The sequence below is a fragment of the Pelobates fuscus genome, chromosome 10, assembly GCF_036172605.1.
Source record: "Pelobates fuscus isolate aPelFus1 chromosome 10, aPelFus1.pri, whole genome shotgun sequence".
NCBI classification, from domain to species: Eukaryota; Metazoa; Chordata; class Amphibia; order Anura; family Pelobatidae; genus Pelobates; species Pelobates fuscus.
In genome coordinates, this window is record NC_086326.1 from 143,010,455 (window position 1) to 143,025,354 (window position 14,900).

Below are 14,900 nucleotides of genomic sequence, written 5' to 3' on the forward strand. Positions count from 1 at the left end.
TTGTGGGGCAGTGTTTGTAGTGTGTGGGTGGGGCAGTGTGTGTAGTGTGTGTATGGGGGCAGTGTTTGTGGGGCAGTGTTTGTAGTGTGTGTATGGGGGCAATGTTTGTGGGGCAGTGTTTGTAGTGTGTGTATGGGGGGCAATGTATGTGGGGCAGTGTTTGTAGTGTGTGTGTGGGGCAGTGTGTGTAGTGTGTGTGTGGGGGCAGTGTTTGTGGGGCAGTGTGTGTATGGGGGCAATGTTTGTGGGGCAGTGTGTGTATGGGGGGCAATGTTTGTGGGGCAGTGTGTGTAGTGTGTGTGTGGGGCAGTGTGTGTATGGGGGCAATGTTTGTGGGGCAGTGTGTGTATGGGGGGCAATGTTTGTGGGGCAGTGTGTGTAGTGTGTGTGGGGCAGTGTGTGTATGGGGGGCAATGTTTGTGGGGCAGTGTGTGTATGGGGGGCAATGTTTGTGGGGCAGTGTGTGTATGGGGGGCAATGTTTGTGGGGCAGTGTGTGTAGTGTGTGTGTGGGGCAGTGTGTATATGGGGGTCAATGTTTGTGGGGCAGTGTGTGTGGGGGGGGGCAGTGTGTTTAGTGTATGTATATGGGGGGAAAGGAGGGTAGGGAGGCTTTTTAAAAAAAAAAAAAAAATTAATTAAATATAAATGTTATGTCCCCCCTCCCTTCTTACCTTTACTGGGAGGAGGGGGGACATATTTTGTTCCCTGATGGTCCCAGTGGGATTCATTGGTGGTCCCAGTGGTAGGAGTGAACTCTAGCCTGCACTCCTGGGCTAGAGTTCACTCTCGCGCGATTTGGACCGTTGCCGTGGTAACCGCGGCAACGCTCCATGCTCGCGAGAGGAGGACCCAGAGGAGCTGCCGGTAAGAGCTCCCGGGTCCTCTCTCACTCCCTCCCCCCGCCGGCTGTCAGCATAGTGCCTGCGGACCGGGGAGGGAGAGCTCTGATCTCCCAGTTCCTCGGGCGGCCCGGTACCGTTTGATCCACGGACCGGTACCGGTCCGCGGCCCGGGGGTTGGGGAACACTGCCATAAGTCATTGCGCCATATATTGTCGCATGTAATATGTAAGGATATGTCTTGCAACCCCAGATAATAGAGTAATATATATATATATACACACAAAGTAGATAAGCAAGGCACTCCTCCTGAATTTATAAACAAAAATCAAAAACTGCCTAGGTGCAATCCCGCGTCCCAAATATACAATAATAAATAAAGGGAGCACACTAGGACTTTTAAATAGTGGAAAAAAGGTCTTTACTGTATCAAATCATAATACAAATCCTGTGTAAAAGAATCGACGTTTCGACCCTCCTGGGGTCTTTATCAAGATCATGATCTTGATAAAGACCCCAGGAGGGTCGAAACGTCGATTCTTTTACACAGGATTTGTATTATGATTTGATACAGTAAAGACCTTTTTTCCACTATTTAAAAGTCCTAGTGTGCTCCCTTTATTTATTATTGTGTGTATATATATATATATATATATTGCTTTTTCTAATATAATATATTGGTCCTTTCAGAGTAAAACATTTAATTATACAGTAAGCATACTCACATGCAGACACAGACAATCTCACTGACACACACAAGCTCATTGATACACAGCCTCATAGACAAACAATTTCACTAATATACATAAGCTCATTGACATAAAAACACAAGCTCACTCACTAGCAGGCACACACATACACATGCAAGCAAGCAAGCTCACTAGCAGGCGCACACACACACAGCTTAATGTAGTGGTTCTGGTGTCTATAGCCTGTCCCTGCAGGCTTTTGAATGTAAACACTGACTTTGCAGAGAAAAGGCAGTGTTTACATTGCTTCCTAGTGACACCTCTAGTGACAGACACTCAGACGGTCACTAGAGGCGCTTCCTGTGTCAGTGCGGATTGGCTGAGATCATCAAGCTTGATGATCTCAGTCATAGAGGCAGAGACCAGCACGACGTTGGAAAAAAAAAAAGGTGAGTAAAACACTATTTTTAAAACACACACACACACACCACGACAGACACACACACACACACACACCATGACAGACAGACACACACACACACCATGACAGACACACACACACACACCATGACAGACACACACACACACCATGACAGACACACACACACACCATGACAGACACACACACACACCATGATACAGACACACCGTGACACAGACGACACAGACAGACACACAGCATGACACATACAGACAGACACACACAGCGTAACACAGACAGACACACACAGCGTAACACAGACAGACACACACAGCGTAACACAGACAGACACACACAGCGTAACACAGACAGACACACACACAGCATCACACACACAGCGTAACACAGACAGACACACACACAGCATCACACACACAGCGTAACACAGACAGACACACACACAGCATGACACAGACAGACACACGCAGCATGACACAGACAGACACACCGCATGACACAGACAGACACACACACACACACCGCATGACACAGACAGACACACACACACACCGCATGACACAGACACACACACCGCATGACACAGACACACACACCGCATGACACAGACACACACACCGCATGACACACACACACACACACACAGACACACACAGCATGACACAGACAGACACACACACACAGCATGACACAGACAGACACACACACACTGCATGACACAGACACACACACACTGCATGACACAGACACACACACACTGCATGACACAGACACACACACACTGCATGACACAGACACACACACACTGCATGACACAGACACACACACACTGCATGACACAGACACACACACACTGCATGACAGACACACACACACTGCATGACACAGACACACACACACTGCATGACACAGACACACACACACTGCATGACACAGACAGACACACCGCATGACACAGACACACACACACACACCGCATGACACAGACACACACACACCGCATGACACAGACACACACACCGCATGACACAGACACACACACAGCATGACACAGACACACACACAGCATGACACAGACACACACACAGCATGACACAGACACACACACAGCATGACACAGACACACACAGCATGACACAGACAGACAGACACACACACAGCATGATACAGACAGACAGACACACACACAGCATGATACAGACAGACACACACACACACACAGCATGACAGACAGACAGACACACACACACACTCCCACTGACACATACATTTTGGTACCTGTGGGTGGGCAGACTAATTGCTGTGCTGGCGGCCGCAGGGAGAACTTGAAAGGCGGCCGCAGGGGAAGCTCTTCATGAGGCCGGGAGCAGGCTCTTCTGGGGGAGCAGGCTGTTCTGTCTCTGCTCCCCCTCCCTCGCGCGCAGCTTAATGAGACCGGAGCCGGAATATGACGTCATATTCCGGACCCGGTCTCTTTCTAGCGCGCGAGGGAGGGGGAGCAGAGACAGAACAGCCTGCTCCCCCAGAAGAGCCTGCTCCCGGCCTCATGAAGAGCTTCCCCTGCGGCCGCCTTTCAAGTTCTCCCTGCGGCCGCAGGTCACCCCGGCCCCAGGTGCCGACGGCCCACCGGGAAATTTCCCGGTATCCCGGTGGGCCAGTCCGGCCCTGATTATTAGTGTCCATTTCATGCAACCTGGACAGTATTGGTAGACAGAGAATGCTGGGATAAACTGCTCAAAGACAATCATTACTGTCCAGGCTGGATGGAACTGACATTGGTAACGCAGGAGTGTAAATCACTTGTATGAGTGAGAGAGAGAGTTTATCTGTAAGAGAGTGGGTTTATTTATAAGAGAGAAGGTTTGTAAGTGAGAGAGTATGTGTATGTTAGGGAGAGTATGTGCATGTGTATGTGAGGGAGAATACTTCCTGTATACATAAATGACAAAGTATGTGTATAAGTGAGTTTATTATTATAGAAAACAAGTCATATATATATTTACACACACACACACACACACACACACACACACACTTATTTATTTATTTATTTATATGTGTGTAAATTGTGATAGCAACTGCTTTGTTATACCTAGACACAGTTTCCTCACATACATTTTACCATTTGCATTATATATTTAATTTATTAGTGCAAATATATGATTGACTGGCTCTCAATTTATTTATTTATTAAATATTTTACCAGGAAAGATACATTGAGATTTCTCTCGTTTTCAAGTATGTCCTGGGTCCACAAATCATTGCATTGTTACAATAGGGTACAATACAATACAAAAACAATATTAATACACAATATATACAAAATTTAACACAGAACAGGTAGGAAATATATAATCAACCATGACAGGTGCATTCTGTTTTGAGGGATGTAGAGAGGGATCTCTTAAAGGACTTTAGGCTTAGGGAAGAGTTTAAATTGTGCGGGAGGTCGTTCCACAATTGCGGTGCTCTGTAGGAGAACGAGGATCGGGCTGCTTTCTTTTTGTATTGAGGTAGATTAAGTAAAGTGTTGGTACTGGATCGGAGGTTATAGGAGGTGGGAACAGCTGGGGAGAGCATTTTGCTCAGGTAGGGTGGGAGCTTCCCAGAAAAGCTCTTAAACACAAGGCTGGAAAGATGAAAGGTGCGTCTGGATTCCAGCGACAGCCAGTTTAGTTCTTTTAGCATGTCACAATGGTGGGTCCTGTAATTACATTGTAGCACAAATCGGCAGAACGAGTTATACAATGTGTTGAGTTTATTAATGTGGGATTGCGGTGCAGATGCATATACTACATCCCCATAATCAATGATTGGCATCTGTATTTGCTTTACAATCGTTTCCTTTACTTTAGTGCTTAGGTAGGATTTGTTTCTGTACAGGGCACCTAGTTTTGGATAAAGTTTAAATGCAAGTTTTTCTATGTGCAGGCCAGAAGATAGATTGGGGTGTAACAGCATACCCAAGTATTTGAAAGAGTGGACTGGGGTCAGTGTGCTATTTGAATTTGTTTTGATGGATATGTGGGAATTGTGTAATTTGTGTAATTAAGGTACTGTTCCAAAGATCATTGTGACAGTTTTGTCAGTGTTTAGGAAGAGTTTGTTTTTTGCAATCCACTTTTCTACCTCTGTAAACTGGTCTTGGAGCACAGCCTCAAGCTGCAGTAGATCGGATTTGCTTGCATAGATTACTGTGTCATCTGCGTACATGTGTACATTTGAGGATTTGCAGATCATTTATAAATAGAAATGGACACATATTACGAGCGATCCGATACATACGATCGAAACCAGGTTAGCGAACAATCACCAATAGCTGAGTTTTTGAGTTTGTGCAGTAGAATGTGGTGGTCTACTGTGTCAAAGTGCCTTTGCAAAATCAAGGAAAATAGCTCCAGTTAGGTCTCCTTGTTCCATGCCAGTTTGGATGTCATTGCAAACTTTTAAGAGGGCAGTTGTAGTGGAGTGATTTAGGCGAAAGCCCGATTGATCAGGGGTCAGATAGTTTGATTGTTGGTAGTACTCACATAGTTGCGTATTTTTCTAAGATTTTTGACAATACTGGGAGCAATGATATTGGGCGATAGTTAGAAACCAAAGTAGTGTCACCACTTTTATGGATAGGCACTACTCTCGCAGTCTTCCAAAGTTTGGGTATGTATCCAGACACCAAGGATTCGTTAATTAGAGTTGCGACGGGTTTAGCAATTGCCGGCGCACTGAGTTTCAACAGCATTGCTGGGATTTGATCAGGTCCAGACTGGTTTTTCATACTCGGTTATAAGTCATATTTAAGCATATTTCCTTAAACATTTCTTCTTAGGTCTCCAGAAGGAAAGTATACACGTTCAGAGTGTGTAAGCCGTTGGAACATCATGTATTGTATGTTCTACATTGTAGCGTCAAACCTGTCTGATATAACAGTATATATTGTAATGAAACCTTAAAGATTACATATGCAAAATTAATATGATTTAGGTTAAAGTCTGACTGGATTCAAATTGCTCAGCTGTGCTGTCATAGTTTATTAAAATTACATATTTAAATACAGATATATTTTTTTAATCTAGAACCATTTTTCAGTTTATCTTGACCATATTATGGATAAAAAGGGCAGTCTAATCACCATAATCACTACAGCGCATTGTGGTGGTTTTAGTGCCATACATACATGGCACCAATTCATAATAAGACTAGGACCATGGAACCCAGGTAATTATCAAACTGTTCAAAATCAGACTATATACAGCAGGATAGCCCTAGGGTACTCATCGTGCCATAACCTCTATAGTGATAGTCTGTAGTATTATGGTGCCTAGACTAAACCTTTAATTTAACTGTGTGGTGTTAGCAAATTATTTATATATGTATATTAATCTTCAGACACAGTTCTACCAGACCAGAATATATGTCACGGTCATTAACGTCTATCTCTTCCACAAGGACCAGAACCCATTGTCAGATCATTGTAGTTACCCTGTGCTGATGAACATGGACTGGACTCGGATTGATGAGAAGATCTTGGATCTCACCTTGGAGATCATCTCTCTGCTTACTGGAGAGGTGAGTGATTGTAGAATTTCACACTATCAATATATATTAGAAAACAAACATTATCCTAGAAATATCCAATAAATAGAACCAGGCATCTTTTGTCTCCCTAGAATAGAGAAGTGTGTTCTGAGTTCTAGGATTCCTGGATGAAAATAACTTCCATTACCAGAACAGAGCTGGCTGCCTATGTGTGCCTTAGCTCTGGAGACATCTGTAACCTCTCTTCTAGTACTCCCGTGTATTTATACATCTTAAAATTCCACTCTGCTATCCTACTAGCCAGGCCTTACATGTTATTGCCACTGCAAGCCATGATACACCCTCCGTGCATTTTTCGCAAACTAAGCTGACACGTTGCCTGGATTTGTCAGTGCTGTCTATCTCTGACTTATAGTTGGCTATTTGGTTTTGCTAATATTAAGAAAGTGACAGTTGCTCAATAAATATTATAAGTTTTGTTATATTACACTTCAAAATAAGATCCAGATTTTTTTTTCATTTTGTTTCAAGCCCTGGTGTCCTGGGAACCTGATGACATTTCATATGGGAGCAAATATGTGAAATTCCTATCACTTGACACCTGCGACATGTAACTCCAGGCCCTGGGCATTCTTTATTTTCAGGCTAGTGGCAGAGCTTCTACAAGGGAGCCTGGGGGAGGAGTCAGGACCAGGGCTGGAAGTGTATGGTCTACACCTCTGCTTAATACCACAAAAATCCCTCCATCGCAGTCTCTATATTCACTAATAATTCAGAGCGCAGCCTGTTCTTCCCAGTCTACGCTCTGAGCACAGTGATCAGAAGGTGCGGTTACTATGGTCTACACCTGCTCCCTCACTGGACCACCAGGTAGTTTAACTCCTGAGGAACCTCAAAGGACAGAGCACCAATGTTAGGCCACTAGGGAGTTTAGCTCCCACCCGACCACCAGGAATCTCAATCCTGCTTCCTACAATAAGCTAAAAAGGAGGGGGCAAAATACATAGTAGGAACAGAGACACCATACACAGTCATCACTTACCACACACATTATACACAGCCACACAAACTCTATGTTGGGAGGAGGCCGGCAGGGTATGAGACACTCAGATTATTCACTTAACTAAATTTTTGCAAATTGATTACAAATTTTATTCCATTGGCAAAACTGGGGGAAAAAGCCCGGAATATAGCTGAGTTAGGAGATCTTTTCAGACCATCTACTTTAGCATCAGTTTTTCCTTTGGATATAATTTGTAAAAAAATCAGTTTAGTGAATAATCCTGTCAATATCCAGCACATGGCAGGGGACCCAATGCTTCTAATTGAAATTATATTGTGTTGGGTCAAGCAGATTGGGATACTGCTTTAGATTCCCTTGGATAAGCAAGTATTTTTGTAAAATTTTCCACCTCTGTGGAGGCATTTGGTAATGGGAGGTCAGAAGTAGATTTATTTTAACCAACAGAGAAAAAAATGTGTAAATTTGATTCTAGGATCCCCACAGAAGAGACGAGATCAGCATTGTAGGAACTGAGTAGAATAGTCTGAAACCCTCAGAGTTTAAATACTTGTGTCCCAGGAATAAAACCTCTGTATTTAACTTATTCTTATTATTTAGGATCAGGTGGTTGCAAAAACGTTTTGTGAGTGTGTTGATCACAACCGTCCTCACCATGTAACAGAAGGATCCATTAAAACAGAGCGCCTCAGTGCAGTGATTCCACATTCCTCGCTGATACATGAGAGAGAGAATGACAAGAAGATCCTGGAACTGACCTATAAGATCATCCACATGCTAACTGGAGAGGTGAGGCTGCTGAGAATGGGACATTATACAGTAAAAACAAGGGATGTTCCTGGATGGTGACTGTATCATTGTGTGTGTCAGGTTCCTATAAGGTGTGAGGATGTCACTGTCCATTTCTCCATGGAGGAGTGGGAGTATCTAGAAGGACACAAGGATCTCTACAAGGACGTAATGAAGGAGAATCACCAGAGCTTCAGCTCACTGGGTGAGAGGATGCTAACCTTCTATAATCTTTGTGCATATCAGAGATGATTTCCAAAAATGTTCATAAACCATAATGTTTGATTTACCTTTTCTTGCAATAATTTGTCTACTAATAATAAATAAAACATTTTCCCCTTTAGATAAACCTTTATCAGGTGAATATCATACTCCTGTTTGTATGCCTGAGTTTGGAAACAATGAGGAAAGTGTAGCTAAACCTAAAGATGGACCACACTATCTGCGAACTAGCAAAGTAAGAAAAAGACTGAAAAATAATACACCGTACATATGGGAAGAGTCTCCACCGTGTATAGAGGAAAATCACATGGACATTTACAAAGAGACAGAATATCCATCTACTGATATTAAGAAGGAATCGGCATTACATGAAGAAGGGAATCTCACAGGGTTTGACATCCATGCATGCACAGATAATACACAGACAGAATATTCATCTATTCTTATTAAGGAGGAATCAGCCTCGTATGTAGAAGGGAATTGCCCAGGAGTCGACATTTATAAATCCAGTCACAATTCTACTCTTGCAGATAATGAAGATAATAGAGCTTGTTCAAACATACATTCTATCAAGCCTTGTATTGAATTAAATACACCATATCATATTGATGGTAATGCTACTCAGAGCAAAGACAACATAGAGGAAATATTCCCGATTTCTGATTGTCCACAAGGCTTCAGTAGTGACACGCAGGATGTTAAGCATCAGCCAACTCATACAGGTAAATACTTCTTATCCACGCCAGACCCTGTTATACATGAGATGAATCCTAAAGGAGAAAATCTGATTTTGTGTTCTCAATCTGGGTCAGATTTTATTCAGGTGTCAAATCTTGTCAAGCAGGAAATGGATTGGCCTGAACAGGCACCGTATATATCCTCTGAATGTGGGAAAGGTTATACCCAGGTTGCAGAGCTTGCGTCACATAAAATGGTTCATAGTAAGGAAAGACCATACAAATGTACTGAATGTTCAAAGGCTTTTAAAAAAAAACATCAACTTGTTACTCATCAGAAGATTCACACAGGGGAAAAGCCATTTAAATGCTCTGAATGTGGGAAATGTTTTATTTGGAAAAACAAGATGATTTCACATAAATTGACTCATTTAGGCGAGAGACCATTTAAGTGTAATGAATGTGGCAAGTGTTTTACCCAAGAGCGTCATCTTATTGGTCATCAAATGATTCACAGTGAAGAAAATCCTTTTAAATGCACTGAATGTGGGAAATGTTTTACCCGGGCCTCAAATCTTGCAACACATAAACTTATTCACACAGGAGAAAAACCATTTTCATGCTCTGAATGTGGGAAATGTTTTTCCCAGTCTACACTGCTCGCGTCACATAAAATCGTTCATAATAAGGAAAAACCTTACAAATGTACTGAATGTTCGAGGAGTTTTAAAAAAAAGAAAGATCTTGTTCAACATCAGAAACTTCACACAGTAGGAAAGCCATTTAAATGCACTGAATGTGGGAAATGTTTTATTTCGAATTCACAGATGAGTTCACATAAACGGATTCATACAGGCGAGAAACCATTTAAGTGTAATGAATGTGACAAGTGTTTTACCCTAAAGTGTTCTCTTATTAGTCATCAAATGGTTCACACAGGAGAAAAGCCTTTTAAATGCGGTGAATGTGGGAAAGGTTTTAACTGGGCCTCAGGTTTTAGCAAACACAAAAGAATTCATTACATGAACTGATTTCACACAGGAGAAAAAACATTTCCATGCTCCTAATGTCTGAAACAGTTTAATTTAACCCTTTAAGGACGCGTGACAGAAATTTTCCGTCATGCTGATCCTACCCTTTAATCCATTAAAACTAAATTAAGGATTATTCGGTTTAGAATAAGTATTAGATTTATTATTAGGTTTATTAAATATATATGTTTAATGATTAGGTTTAGAATTATTTTTAGTATTGGGATTATGTTTCAGATTATGTTTCGGATTAGGGTCAGCACGTGCAACCGAAAGATATACATATGGGGAATATTTGTACTCAGGAGATGTTACTGAGTACAGCTAAGATAATTTTATGACAGTGGGACACAGAATTTCAAAAATAAGCATAAAAAATACTATAGGGGGCTTGACTGCCGTGGAGGGAAGATGTGCATAGCTGGAGCTCCCTAGTAATTTTTGCAAATATGGCTAAAAAAAAAGCACTTCTGACCCCTCTCAAACACCCGCCGCTTCAGGAGTGAACCTACGCAGGCTAAGCGGAACAGGCATCTGACCACAATCACACTCACTTGCCCACCACACCACAAAGAGGCTCCACGGGCATCCACAGCAGGGCTCAGCTCAGCCCCAACGTGGTATCAGGTGAGCCTTCAGGGGAGCACCGGCAGGCCAGCTCCAAGATGGGGGGACCTGAAAAGACACACTGCGCCACACCACGACCTTGGGAAACCGGTCCGGAGAGGAACCGTGGCATGAGGGCCTCTAGGGGACTCTATTACATATCTTCGTTTATTCGTATGTTCTTTCAAGTTTAATTTTGCCACACCAAGTTTAAGGTACACACTCAATGCACACGACTAGGCAACTATGGTTAACCCACACACGAGACCTACTAATACATGGCTAGATTGCTTAATGCAACATAAATGTCTACTCGCTCGAGAACGCAATACCACATACCTTAAACCTTACGCACACCTACCACTGTTATATACATGTATAGCCTAATCTCTGTATATTTTTTTTGTTACAAGCTACTATTGAATCATAGCCTGCTGTTATCATACTATATAAAAAAAAATGTGCTGTTATTTGCCACACAATAGAATGTTATGAGACTGATGCAGATGCTGTCGCAGCTCTGCACTGCTTGTTTGTTTAATAAATGCACAAGAGAAATAAAGAATAAAAAATACTATAGAACAAAAATATTCTGATATCCAAAGAATTTGGAATAGGAAGAGAGAAGAGGGAGTGAGACAAACGGAAATAGCTCTCACTGGAAGGATATAGGGATTCACCAAAACCTATAGAGAAAATAAAGATAGCACCATATAATACAATGCAGAGTATCCAGGAGCTGTACAGTAGATGAGATTTTAGAAAAACTGTGAAGTATACACTTTAAAAATAATATCTAATATATAGGTAAATACTTCTATAGTGACCAGATGCAGTATATATGGTGTAGGTATCCTAATCCCTAATTTGCGGAAGCAATACAGGGTGGGTGGTACCAATGCCAAAATAATATGCTTTCATAAGAATAAAAGATTATAATAAAGTCCACTGAAAATTAAGCATACCAGTATATGGAACCGGTTGCTAGAAGCAATAAGCTTGAACCCCTAAAAATAGTAAGAACAAACTAGGAATATAAATAACAACCAGTTTATTATCAAAAGTTAAAAATGAAGATGAAGGTCAATGCACAAAAGTATAACCAGTCTATTGTAGGTAAAAAGGGCAAGATAACCTTAATTTCCACATGTGATGGATGAGGTTACAGGTGATGAATTCGTCCTCTGGATTCCCACCGCCGGTGAGGACGGCGTGCGTTTCAGAATGCGTTCCACTTTGTACGTCACTCCGAGGGATAGGCACTGTAGCAGGTCTGGATTCCGAAGTGGTTAGAGGTTTCTTGCACCTGAACCTTTGCTGGTAGTTGTTGTGCTTTGTCCAATTCTTCTTTCGTCTGACATGTTTCGTAGGTGTATAGGCCTACTTCCTCAGAGACTATACATTTTGCAACATAGGTGGTTCTTATGTACGTAATAAATAAATTGACAATTAAGAAAAAATATTTTGCTAATTACAGAAGGTAAAATAAATAACATAATGTGTATTGGGACATTGTAAATAAAGCATTATTGACATGAATCAAATGTTTCACAAGTTTTGTCTTGTTTTGGTCTTTTTATGGAAGGAGAATAGATCATATTTTAAGACACAAAATTTAATAGTGAAATATTAAAAGCACTACAACATAAAAGACTTGTTTGATAAACCCGATCTTTTTCATACATGAATCCTCTAATGTTAAAAATGAAAACATGTGTTATATTAATTGTGACATATTGTAACTTCATATGGATAAATTACATCTAAATACAATCACATACAATCTGCTCCTATAGTGTGTTAGCATTTTGAAATTATATAAAATATAAATTCATACTTGAGGCTTATATCATGAAAGAATTTTAGTGTAAAGGATTTCCCTGTATTTACCTGTATCCATTCAGTTATTTCCTCTCCCTGCTATTTAAGTGACTTTGAAGTATTTGTTTTATTTCTGTGTTCGGGACATTTATTCGTTCTACCGAACGGAGACCACCCTGGGTAGCAATCAGAACTTAGAATACCAAGTAACCACTCAAAAACCGCAAAGCAATTGAGTGCTCCTAGGTGGCTGCCATTTGGTATACGAACACGTGGCGAGAACAAAGGATGGCGGCCATCTTAAATCTTCCGAACGCGGCCAGCAGGAATTACTCGTGGATTGCCTGGAACCGTTTTCGGCATGGCAATCACACGAGCACCCGGTCTTTATGGAAGTCCCGTCTGACCTATTTCCACTCACAGTATCAGACCGGCGTTCAGGAGTTCCAAACGAGGGGAGCATTCACTTGTAACCAGATACAGTATAACTATGGTGGTTTTCGTGTAATCCTGCACGAACGGAGACCGGCTCTTGCTACCAATTTCATGGAACTCTAAATCGGATACAACCACATGGCGAGCCGGTCAAACTTCCACACGATGCGACACGGAAACTACCAAACGGATTTTCGTGCATTTTGGATAATTTATATGCAAATGTCATGTAGAAAGTATATTTCCAAAAATGTTGAAAATTGTTAATGTTTCTGACCAGCAGATAATTGAGTTTAGTATGCTGCTGAAACTCGGTTATCTAGCCTGGCCCAGAGGAGGAGCTTGTACTTTATAAATTGAATGCCTGTTGCTTCCAGTAAATCAGTCTTGTTTCAGCATTAAGCTTTGGCTCATGTGTGGATTATATGGTGATACCAGCATTTTTTTACCCTGTGGATTATTGTTGTTATTCTGCTATTGGGGTAAAAGGGAATACTAGACGGTGATACAAATCACTACCGTCACAACTGGTTGGTAGCGGCGGGATCTTTTTCCTGCACCAAGAATTCAAGCAGACACTGGGGACAGTGAATGGAAGGCTGGTACACACTGCTTAAATGAAACACGTTAAAGGAACTGTTGGAGGTTCGTGGAATGATTGGCAGCAACAAAACCAAGCGGGTCATCATTGCTGAATTAATGGAGCTAGACCGGGAGAACTTGGTTGCGGCAACACCGGCCGTTCGGGAGATGGAGACATCGGCGGTTCGGGAAAATTAATCGCAGACCAACAGGGAGATTCGGGAGAGATTGTCATGGTTCGGTCTGAAGCCAATGGCTGGCATTGTTCTGCAGATAATGAACATTGTAGCAGAGGAGGCGAAACAAAAGAGAGAAATAGAGCTGCAGATGAGGCTGGCTGAAACCCAGCGAACAGCGGCTACATCTTACAGCTAATACTCCTGGAGCAGTTCTACGACCACATCCAGACAGATGTTAAAGACCGGGTAAGAGACCGCAGACCCTCTCCTTACTGGAGGCTGCCAAGCTCGCAGATGAGTACGCTGATACTCGTAAGACAGCACGGGTCCAACCTCCCCGACCGGTAGTACCATCACCACCAACAGTAACCAGGTATCAGCCCCCTAGCTGACTGGTAGTTTCCAACCACCGCTACCCACGTCAGGCTGGCAACAAGCCCCGCTGCTTCCGATGTAACCAACCGGGACATCTACGCAACAATTGCCCATTGGAAGCCCCCAGGTCTAATTAAACTCGCCCTGGATTCCCTCAACCCCAGGCCGCAGCCCATTGTGTGGACTACCCGGTACCCTCTGCAAGGGAAGCCAAGGCGCTGAATCGGGAGGAACCCCTGGGCACCCTATATGAAGCTCTCCTAGTCCAATCTACCATAACTGACAATCGGAAACACCATTGTCAGTTGGTGATGGTCAACAGGAAGACTGCCCGGGGCCTAAGGGACAGTAGCGCTACAATCAACTTAGTTCAACGGCATCTTATTGATAACTCTGAAAGACCAGGGAAATCTATAGCTGTGAGAGTGGCAGGGGGGGGCGGTATACCGGATTCCTACCACACAAGTGCATCTAGACTGGGGCGCTGGAGCTGGCAATGTCCAAGTGGGTGTGATGAAAGAATTACCCTCAGAAGTCGTGTTGGGCAATGATATTGGTCCTATAAGTTCTGCGTTTGTACCAGCTCAAAGTCGTGCTGCCGAGAGCCATCCACCTCTTACTGAGACCCAGGTAAGCCACCCTACCCTTGACTGTAGA

The 14,900-nt window shown here is 42.6% G+C and overlaps 1 protein-coding gene across 2 annotated transcripts; it reads left to right on the top strand.

Annotated features, from left to right (window-relative positions):
• Positions 1-6,232: 6,232 nt before the first annotated feature.
• LOC134574545 (zinc finger protein 726-like) lies at positions 6,233-10,722 on the top strand. Of its 2 annotated transcripts, XM_063433665.1 has the most exons (5): positions 6,233-6,535; positions 8,127-8,315; positions 8,397-8,520; positions 8,660-9,372; positions 9,445-10,722. In XM_063433665.1, the coding sequence occupies exons 1-5, from the start codon at positions 6,338-6,340 to the stop codon at positions 10,243-10,245; spliced, it is 2,025 nt and encodes a 674-aa protein (XP_063289735.1). In that variant the 5' UTR covers positions 6,233-6,337; the 3' UTR covers positions 10,246-10,722. The 2 variants fall into 2 exon arrangements, with proteins under 2 accessions (XP_063289735.1, XP_063289734.1); XM_063433664.1 differs by having other exon boundaries at positions 8,660-10,722.
• The last annotated feature ends 4,178 nt before the right edge of the window (positions 10,723-14,900 follow it).

Excerpts from the sequence above, each read along its gene's own strand:
- LOC134574545 (XM_063433664.1), top strand. The coding sequence starts at position 6,338 with ATGTATATTAATCTTCAGACACAGTTCTACCAGACCAGAATATATGTC. Across the intron at positions 8,316-8,396 it reads TCCACATGCTAACTGGAGAG|GTTCCTATAAGGTGTGAGGA; the intron begins GTGAGGCTGCTG and ends TGTGTGTGTCAG. Across the intron at positions 8,521-8,659 it reads CCAGAGCTTCAGCTCACTGG|ATAAACCTTTATCAGGTGAA; the intron begins GTGAGAGGATGC and ends TTTCCCCTTTAG.